The sequence below is a fragment of the Dromiciops gliroides genome, chromosome 3 (assembly GCF_019393635.1).
Source record: "Dromiciops gliroides isolate mDroGli1 chromosome 3, mDroGli1.pri, whole genome shotgun sequence".
Classification (NCBI taxonomy): Eukaryota; Metazoa; Chordata; class Mammalia; order Microbiotheria; family Microbiotheriidae; genus Dromiciops; species Dromiciops gliroides.
In genome coordinates this window covers 155,325,602-155,335,467 of record NC_057863.1, presented here as the reverse complement: position 1 = coordinate 155,335,467, position 9,866 = coordinate 155,325,602, and the positions used below count along the sequence as shown (strand labels likewise).

Below are 9,866 nucleotides of genomic sequence, written 5' to 3'. Positions count from 1 at the left end.
GGGAAATGGGGATGGAATATCAAAAAGAAATAATCAAGGGAAAGCTTCTCCACCTGGTGCAGTAGCATATGATGGCAGGGATTGGTTGAGCCAAGTATTTTCAAGAAGAAAGCAAGGAAACATAAACTTTGGGTAAAAATGGGTTCTGAATATCAAATAGTTAAAAGTTAATTTAGTCAAGTGTTGGGAAATTTCATTTAAGATACTGGGAAAGAAGAAATGATGGAGACAGGTATGGTAACTTTGTCCCATAAAAGCAGGTATGCTGAGGTGACCAAAGAGGATAGCTACTGATATTTATTTCACTTCTAATAGGAGAGGATGGGCAGGAGTTTGCCTGCACAATTATTGTATCTAGTGATTTCATTTCTGTTATTTTAACCTTCTTTTGAATATTGACCTTGCTAGCTCTTTCCCAGTACTGGAAGAAAGTTAGTGAAAGGATCTCAGGCAATGACATTTAAATGACCTGTGCACACAGGATATCAAAATATCATCAAGGAGTCTGGATTTCTGTATGGGAGGGAAATCACAAGATGGAAGACTACCCATGATTACAATCACAACATTATCTATGGGGTTTCCTGGCAAGAAGGCTTCCAAGGGTTGGGCCAATTTATATTTGGTCGTGACTTTTTGGACAGGGGTTTTTGCCAGCCCTCAAACTCAATTCAACCAAAACTCAGGGATGGGTGTGATCTGGACATGGGCAATGCCTTTATATAAGGGACTGTGTGTGAAGTTTCAAAGGGGGCATTGTTCTCTGAGGTCTTTTTAAGAGCAGTTCCCCTGGGTCCAGGCAGCACAGGTAACATCACTACCATGGCTGCTACCAAGCTGGTACTGCTCCTTTTCTCAGTGGTCCTGTTGGGCCTGAGCTCAGCTCAATTCAACAATGAGGGTAAGTAGGGGCCACAGAGAAAGTATGATTGTGTTAGGAGGTTGTTGGAGGGAGGGGAATCAGGATATAATTTGACTGATGTTGTTTTGACTTATCCATCCTAAGAAAAATGTGGTTTTGTCTTCTCAGAATTAGATAAATAGGAGGTAGTATTCTTGTTTTCCCTGTTCTGATGACTCCTGAAGTCTCTTTGCAACCCTGGGTTGGAAGTCAAACCCAAACTTCTCTCTAAACTCTCCTTATTGTTCTTTGTGTACAGCATTGCATTTTTTCTCATTTTTATCTGGCTTCCCCCCACGTGCAATATATTTGCCACTTATGTCTATCAGAATTCCAAGCTTCAGGGGCAGGTACATGGCACAGTGGACAGAGCATCGGACCTGGAATCAGGAGTACCTGAGTTCAAATCTGGCCTCAGATGCTTGACACCTACTAACTGTGTAACCCTGGGCAAGTCACTTAACCCCAGTTGCCTCACACACAAAAAAAGAGAATTCTAAGCTTCTGTGGAAATTCTGTTTATGTCATCTCCTAGAGGAAATCAATCTACATTGATTTCCTACCATACTCCCTTGTTCAGATGTTCCCTTGACCTAAAAAATATCATTTGATTTTAAATATTTTAAAATTTATTTTTACATGCATATTGTTTTTCCAAATAGAATTTAAATTCCTCAACATCAGGGACTGTTTCTTTTTTCCTTATATAACCAATACATAACATAGGGACTGGCAGATCATAACGCACTTAATAACTTCTTAATGTGTTAAATTGAATTGTTAGGCAGGAAATAGTGATACAAAAAGCAAACATTTTCTGTCTCTAATGAGATATTTCCTTTCCTGAGACAAAACAAAAGTGATTGTATACTTGGAAACATACAGGTGAATGAGTTTTTCACTTTCCATTCAGTTTGTGACACTGTATAAGCGTTCAGCTCAATTCTTCCCTTTACTGCATGCCACCTTCCTTCTTCTCAATGGGTTTATTTAATTCTTCCAAGGTACAGGTCTCCCTACAATGGGACAACTCACCCAGTGACAAAACTATAAGAGCTATGAGTTCCCCCTCCCCAGTCATTAGATCCTTTACTCTCAATTAAGATGAGGCTATGTCTACATAATACCAATGATCAAGCAATCAACAATCATTTATTTCTTGAGATTCTAAACAAAATCAGAGTTAAGAAGTTTCTTCCTTCAGGAAGTTCACATTCCAACCAGAGATGACACAACGATGATAATTTTTAAAATGTCCAACATATGGGATCTAAGGACATTCAATTAATATTTTACTTCTCTCAGATATAGGTGCAATAATGTGACAGAAGTACAGCTCAGTAGAAAATAAATTTGAAACTCCTTCTGATAAGGCACCTCTATCAGCATTTCCCAAAGACTGAGTGTCTTAGAGAGTTTCTTGGAGTACTAAATCAATAAGCAATTTGCCTATGTTCATATGGCCAATAGGTGTCAGAGGTGGGAGAATTTAAACCCACATTTTTTTACCCTAGATCTAGCTTTCTATCAACTGAGCCTTTCTGCATCCCAGTGAGATTATCCTTATCATTTACCAAATGAAGAAAGTTGATGTCACAGAGGTTAAATGACTTTCCTCACTGGCATAGCTGCCTAGTGGTGTGAATGCTATGAGACATGAACCCCAATTCCTTGTCTCTAACTCTGGTTCTTTAAGGAAAAGCAACATGCTGGGTTAAAACAAAAGTATTTTGCAGTCAAAAGACCTGGATTAAAATTTTCCTTTTTCCAGTATAACCTTGAGTAACTCACAATGCCTGGCACATTTATAAGTGCTTATTAAAGCTTATAGACCTGACAATTTTCCTGGAATTCCTTCAGTATTCTCAACAGAAAATGAAAAACTGTAATCTAATCTTCTAGGAATGACTTGGTTATCTTCAACAATGCAATGATCTAAGACAATTCTGAAAGTCTTACAAAAAATAAAGTCCATCTACAGAGGGAGAACAGATGGAGTTTGAATACAGATTGAAGCATAATTTTTTGTTTAGTTCCTTTATCTGAAGTTTTGTTTTTGTCTGTTTTCTTCCACAACCAGGCTAACATGAAAATGTTTTGCATGACTGCTCATATATAGTTTATATTGAATTGCTTATATTCTTCGAGGAGGCAGGAAGGGAGGAGGATAATTTGGAACACAAAATCTTAAAAAATTATGTCAAAATTTGTATTTACATGTAATTTGGAGAAAAAAAAACAGAAAATGAAAGAGGTCTATTAGATGACTTCCAAGGTATCCTCAAGTCATAAATTCCATGATATGTGAAAAACAAATACTATGATAGAAAAAATCTGTTTGCATGAGGACAGTATGGAAATCCTAACTGTGTGGAAAGGAGATGTTTTCCTGCCTTTTGACCCTTGAGTTTTAAGACCCAAGGAAACCTTAACCAGATTTAAAGTCATATTGGCCCAGGTTGGGGAAAGCAAAACAAAACAAAACAAAACAAAACAAAACAAAACAAAATGTGGACTAAGTGGAAGAAGCAGAAAAGTTTATCATACATTTGTTTTTTTTTTTTTGCCCCCCCCCATAGAATATCAGGAAAAAAATTCTGTACAGAATGCAGGTAAGACTGCTGGGGAGGAAATATTTTTATATTCCTCTGGATTTCACTTTTCCATTGAATTGGTCTCTTTATGCATCACAATGTAGGCTCTTCTAGGACTTTAAATATCATATATTGACTGTTGAGAATTAAGCTTGAGCCACTCCTCACTTTTAATGATTCTCTCTCTCAGAATACAAGCTGTTTTGGATGTGTTTCATGCCAAGGGATGAGGCGATTCATTAGGTATTCTGCCCCACATTTCAGAAGAAGGAACCCCAAAATTTCCCCTGTCTCCAATTCATTCCAGCAACCTTGCTTTGAACACTTTACCCCTATTAAATAGATTGAATATAAGAGGTGGCTATTAGTTCAATTCATGGCCATACCAATATTTAAATCCAATCTTTCTTTCTCATTTTTTCACTGCCTCTTTACATCACTTCCCTTCTTTATCCCATAAGCCCCCTCTCACTCTAGAGCATCATTTAATTGCCCCAACTTCTGGGAATTTAATGTATCAGAATCTTCTTTAAACCATATGTTAAGAGGCCTCAATGAAGTGTTTTACTTTATGCCAGTCAGTCACAGGAATCGGTACATTTTAAGGACTTAATAAATATTGACTGATGCACACAGTTCATAACAGAGGCAAAGACAAATGATGTAAATTAATTCTTCAACAGTCTCATGACTCTCAAAAATTTGCTTTCTAAATATACAGTAAGTAGAAAAGTGGACCTTTATAAGAAATGTGTAGGAGATATGTATACATAGAGAACATGTGGGCATCCACAAATGAGGGGATGGTCATTCAGAAACCCTTGGGACCAAGACACACAGAGGAATATCTCATGATTTTGATGCAGCAAGCTGCCAGTATTCTACTGCTGTCATTTTATGAGACTGTGCTTAAGCTTGTTTCCTGCCAATCATTCACATGGTGATCCATCACCTACCCACATTCAGGATTAGCTTCAGAGAGGGAAAGCCTGGATTTCTAGATCCTTATCAGACATGTTCAGGTAACCCTGGGTCACCTTCATTCAACACTCATGAGAAGGTATTAATAGTTCCATCTTTGGACAGTTAGCCCATGACACAAACCATTCTGTCTGCAAGTACTGCATATCAGGCCACTTCCTTCCTTTGACTGTTCCATTCCTGTGCTGTCTCCTCTCAGAAGATGAACAAAAAGCAGATGATTCATTAGATGCCCAAGCACCAAGTGACTCCCAGGTGGATGATGAGAATGCTGGTGATAACCAAGGCCAAAAACCAGAAGATGGCCAGCAAGGAGGTCGTCCAGGTGGCCCTCAAGGAGGTAAGCCAGGTGGCCAGCAAGGAGGTCAGCCAGGTGGCCAGCAAGGAGGTCGTCCAGGTGGCCAACAAGGAGGTCAGCCAGGTGGCCAGCAAGGAGGCCGTCCAGGTGGCCAACAAGGAGGTCAGCCAGGTGGCCAGCAAGGAGGTCAGCCAGGTGGCCCTCAAGGAGGTCGTCCAGGTGGCCAGCAAGGAGGCCGTCCAGGTGGCCAACAAGGAGGTCAGCCAGGTGGCCAGCAAGGAGGTCGTCCAGGTGGCCAGCAAGGAGGTCAGCCAGGTGGGCAGCAAGGGGGCCGTCCAGGTGGCCAGCAAGGAGGTCGTCCAGGTGGTCAGCAAGGAGGTCGTCCAGGTGGTCAGCAAGGAGGTCAGCCAGGTGGCCAGCAAGGAGGTCGTCCTGGTGGCCAGCAAGGAGGTCGTCCAGGTGGCCAACAAGGAGGTCGTCCAGGTGGCCAGCAAGGAGGTCAGCCAGGAGGTCAACAAGGAGGCCAGTAAGGTGGTTTGGAAGTTGGTTGTCTACACTACCTACCCAAAAGGTACTTCATTTTATTTTTAGTGAACCAATATCTATTTTTTCATATGTCTTGGCTGTCAATTGATATCATAAAACTTCTAAAATTTCTTTATTGCTCTTTTCCCCTTTCCATTAGTCAGCCTGTTTTTCATTCTTTTTCCCAACTCTTTTCTCACCTTTTTTCATTCTATACTATTTTCCCAGAAAGAGAGAGAGAGAGAGAGAGAGAGAGAGAGAGAGAGAGAGAGAGAGAGAGAAACTTTACCTATGCTTTTCCTTCTCTGTATTATGCTATTTATCCTTCTTCCTACCCCTGGTCTCTTCCCTAATTTTGTTTTATTTCCTTCTTTAAATTTCAGTCATGTATGGCTTTTTCATTGTCATTGACATCAGCCAAGGGAAATAAGCAAGCACCTTTAATCTCCTCTAAGTCTCTTCTTTTCTTGTTTCAGTGCAGGAAATGGAATATGGAGGTTGGAGAAGCACCATGGAAGTCCTTCTGTGGACCTGGACATTGGGACAGTGTATACCCTTCATCTTCTCCATCTCTTTCTTTAAAATACCAATAAATACACTAGTAATCTAAAAATGACTCCTGCTTCTCTTTATGGTTCTTTGTATCACTCAACTTTGATCATACTGGGTTCTAGATATAGGGACAGACTAATGACACCAAGCTACTTCATGCTTGGCTGATTCCAGATTATATGGTGGTTACATAGTGTGAAAAAATAATAGGTTTTGAGGCTCCCAGAGGGCTCCACCGGAGGGCCTAACTCTGGAGCCTTGCCTGATCTGTTTCACAGACAGCCCAGAGGCAGTAAAGTTGGACCTATGACTTTGACTACAGACAATAGAGATTAAAACGACACATACCTGAAAGCCCCTTTCCCCTCAGAGTATCTGTCCTCTGGACTCTGACCTCAGCACATACTGCTCATGGACCTCCCTCAATAGATTTGAATAAACCAATAGATTTGAATGATGCTGGCCAATTAACTTGAAGCAGTGTGGAAGGGCCATCTCTCCTCCTGAACCCAGGGAGCTTACAATCTCTCATTGTCTCTTGACCTGGGATGAAGAAGGAGCAGTCAAGTAACTCATTTTCTCTCCCCTTTATCCTAGGTATGTAGGGCTTCTGAACTTTCATAGCCATGTGCTCTCTCTTGACTAATATTTAATGTGCTTTAATAAAGGCTTAATGCCCTAAACTGGTGCTATAGCCTCTAATTTCTAAGTAACAATATATTAGAAACCCCAGCTAAATTCCCTAAAACTTGGGACAGAGATAGACACCCTTCTATAATTTCAAATAGCACAGTTGGTGACCATAAAAGGTACTTTGGACCTTTAAATCTTCTGATTTTTCTCTTCAAGTAAGCTGGGTAAGAAATTAGATACTTCTATGTCTCACCTATTCTTGCTGATTTTATGTGCCTGTCTCTAAATCTCCAGGGACCTTTTCCTGCCCGTTTTTTTTTAACCTCCTAAGTACCTGCTTTCTTTTCTCAGACTTTAATCTGTTTAATCAGACAAACAGGGAGATATGAGGAACAGTTTTTTTCAGACTAATTTAGACTGTAATTTCATAAGATCATGTTAGGACTTTATGTGCATTTTTAATTTTAATTTTAATTTCTTTTTTTGGTTTAGTAAGGCAAATTTTGAATTTTCAATATGGGGATTAAAAATACCAAACCCTACTATATTCTTCAGGGTTCTTCCTTAGAAAAGCTACTGATTTATTGGGATGGGGGTAAATTAGAAGTGAAATCAGACATGACCAAGAGAAAAGTTCGATAACTATGTTTTAGGTGGCATAAAAAACATTTTAGCTTATTAGAGGACCAGTGGCCACAATTTGGATCATTTGATCCCTGAACATTGAGAGGTTTGCAAATAATCCTGTGCCTCAAGTCTCTCAAAGATTTAATTTATTGAGAATCTTGGCATAGATTGAGAAAGGAGATGCCATCTTCTCACTTCCCCTTTCTTGCCTTGCCAGATGTGCAGCAACCTGCACCAATTACTTTTCTGATTTCTCCTGAACCTTTTTCAAATCCTAACACTACACCTTTCTCCCCAGAGTCTCCATTTGGACACCTGTCATTCTCAACACTGGGCCACAATATCTCTTTTCCTCCTATGAATTCCCCTCTCCCCCTCCCTTCAGCCCCTACCAAAAGAGTGTCTTTTACTCCAGAAGCTTTAGGCTCTAGCTCTCTCTGTATTTTTTCTTATTTGAGTTTGTGGAAATGATATATTCTTAAATTAGATGAAGATCCCACAACAGTTATAAGCCAGTTTAAGACAACATTTAGGGGGTACCAGCCCACTTGGGGTGATGTTACTGGTCTCCTGGAAACAATATTATCCTCAGGTGAAAGAACTGATACAATACAGGCAGCGAACTCCTCTAGGCACATTAGGGAAAGCTGCCATTTGATGCCCTTTAGAAGATCCTGACTAGGACCCTAACATTCCTGAGCATTTTGATAATTTGGCAAGGGAAACATTGTTAAAGGCAATGGAACCCTATGCTAGCAAAACTGATAACTGGAAAAAATTTGTAGATACCATTCAAGAAACTAAGGAAAGGCCTAATAGATTTTATGATAGATTATGCAAAAGTGCCAGATAGTATGCCAGACTAGATTTATTATATCCTAGAGATGCACATTTCATTTCTAATCACTTTTTTTTCACCAATTCTGGCCAGACATATGGAAATATTTTGAAAAGTAGTGTTTAGGTTGGAATGACCTGAGTACAGACAGAATTAAAGAAATAGCAACATATATTTATGAAGGAAAAGAGAGCGAAGGAAGGGACAGACAAAAAGAGAAGGGATTGCAAGACAAGGCTGAGGAAACAACCACAGCTCAGAGCATTTTGGCTCCATTATAGGAAACCATGAGACAGCGAGGCCAGGGAGCTGAGAATTGCCATCAAGCCTCTAGATTTTGCTATTACTGCAATGGACAAGGATATATGATGCAGGACTGTAGGACTAGGCAGAAAGAGCTTAGACAGATGATAACTGGTGAATTTAGAAACTTCCTCAGGGGGCAAAATTGATTACCAAATTGCCTGGTCCCTCCCAGGTCCCCAGCCACCCAGCTAAGCCATGAAGTTTGAATGCTGCAGCTGAGCAGCACTTGGGGTCTATGGTCCCGCCCCTTCCAGCATCTCTTCCAGTGGTCAGGACCACACCTTCTCCTATTCCTGGAGCCCCACTTCTCCTCCCATGGCCATGCTCCTTGATCCCCACACAATGGGGGTGACACAATCCCCTACTCCACCCCCCTCAAGACCTGAGCTTGTGCACGCACCTGCATGCCTGCCTTTCCAGCTCCATTGCCAGAGCAACTTGCTGTGGCCCTACCTGTGGCTGAGCCAGCACCCCAGTCTGAGCAACAGCCTGCCACCACTGCAGGCACTGTGACCTGGCCAGCTGCTGTACCTCAAATTGCTGTAGCCCCACCCTCCACTAGCTCAAGTGGAGATGCCTAGGAATATGGCTGCTGGCCCTATGCAAGCTGTTCTGTCATTTAGAAAGTCCATTTTTCCCATAAAAGTATTTTATTATTTTCCAGTTACATGTAGAGATAGTTTGTAACATTTGTTTTCATAAGATTTCTAGTTTCAAATTTTTTCTCCCTCCCACTCCTCCCTCCCCCTTTCCCAAAGACAGCAAGCAATCTGATATAGGTTATATATGTAAAATCACATTAAACATATTTCTGCATTAGTCATGCTGTGCAAGAAGAATCAGAGCAAAAAGGAAAAACATCAAAAAAGAAAAGCAAAAAAAAATAGAGATAGTATGATTCAATCTGCATCTAGATTCTATATTCTCTTTCTTTTCTGGATTTGGAGAGCATTTGCCATTGTGAATCCTTTGGAACTATCTTGGACTTTTGTATTGCTGAGAATAATTGTCTATCACAGCTGATCAACATGCAATTTTGTTGATACTATCTACAATGTTTTCCTGGTTCTGCTCATCTCATTCAGCATCAGTTCATGTAAGTTCTTCCAGGTTTCTCTGAAATCCACCTGCTCATCATTTCTTACAGCACAATAATATTCCATTACATTCATATACCACAACTTGTTCAGCCATTCCCCAATTGGTAGGCATCTCCTCAATTTCCAATTCCTTGCCACCACAAAAAGAGGAGCTATAAATATTTTTGTACATGTGGGTCCTTTTCCTTTTTTATGATCTCTTTGGGGAAAAGACATAATAGTGGTATTTCTGAGTCAAAGGGTATGCACAGCTTTGTAGCCTTTTGGGCATAGTTCTAAACTGCTTTAAAAAATGGATGGATAAGTTCACAGATCCACCAACAATGCATCACTGTTCCAATTTATCCACAGCTTCTCCAACATTTATTATCTTCCTTTTTTTTTGGTATATTAGCCAATCTGATAGGTTTGAGGTGGTACCTCAGAGTTGTTGTTGTTTTTTAATTTTATTTTTGCAGGGCAATGAAAGTTAAGTGACTTGCCCAGGGTGACACAGCTAGGAAGTGTTAAG

General features: G+C 40.4%; 1 protein-coding gene across 1 annotated transcript; it reads left to right on the top strand.

Annotated features, from left to right (window-relative positions):
* The first annotated feature begins 822 nt into the window (after positions 1-822).
* On the top strand, positions 823-8,836 carry LOC122747272 (translation initiation factor IF-2-like). Its single transcript, XM_043993393.1, has 6 exons — positions 823-901; positions 4,676-4,746; positions 4,822-4,840; positions 4,898-5,272; positions 5,776-5,796; positions 8,676-8,836. The coding sequence occupies exons 1-6, from the start codon at positions 823-825 to the stop codon at positions 8,834-8,836; spliced, it is 726 nt and encodes a 241-aa protein (XP_043849328.1).
* The last annotated feature ends 1,030 nt before the right edge of the window (positions 8,837-9,866 follow it).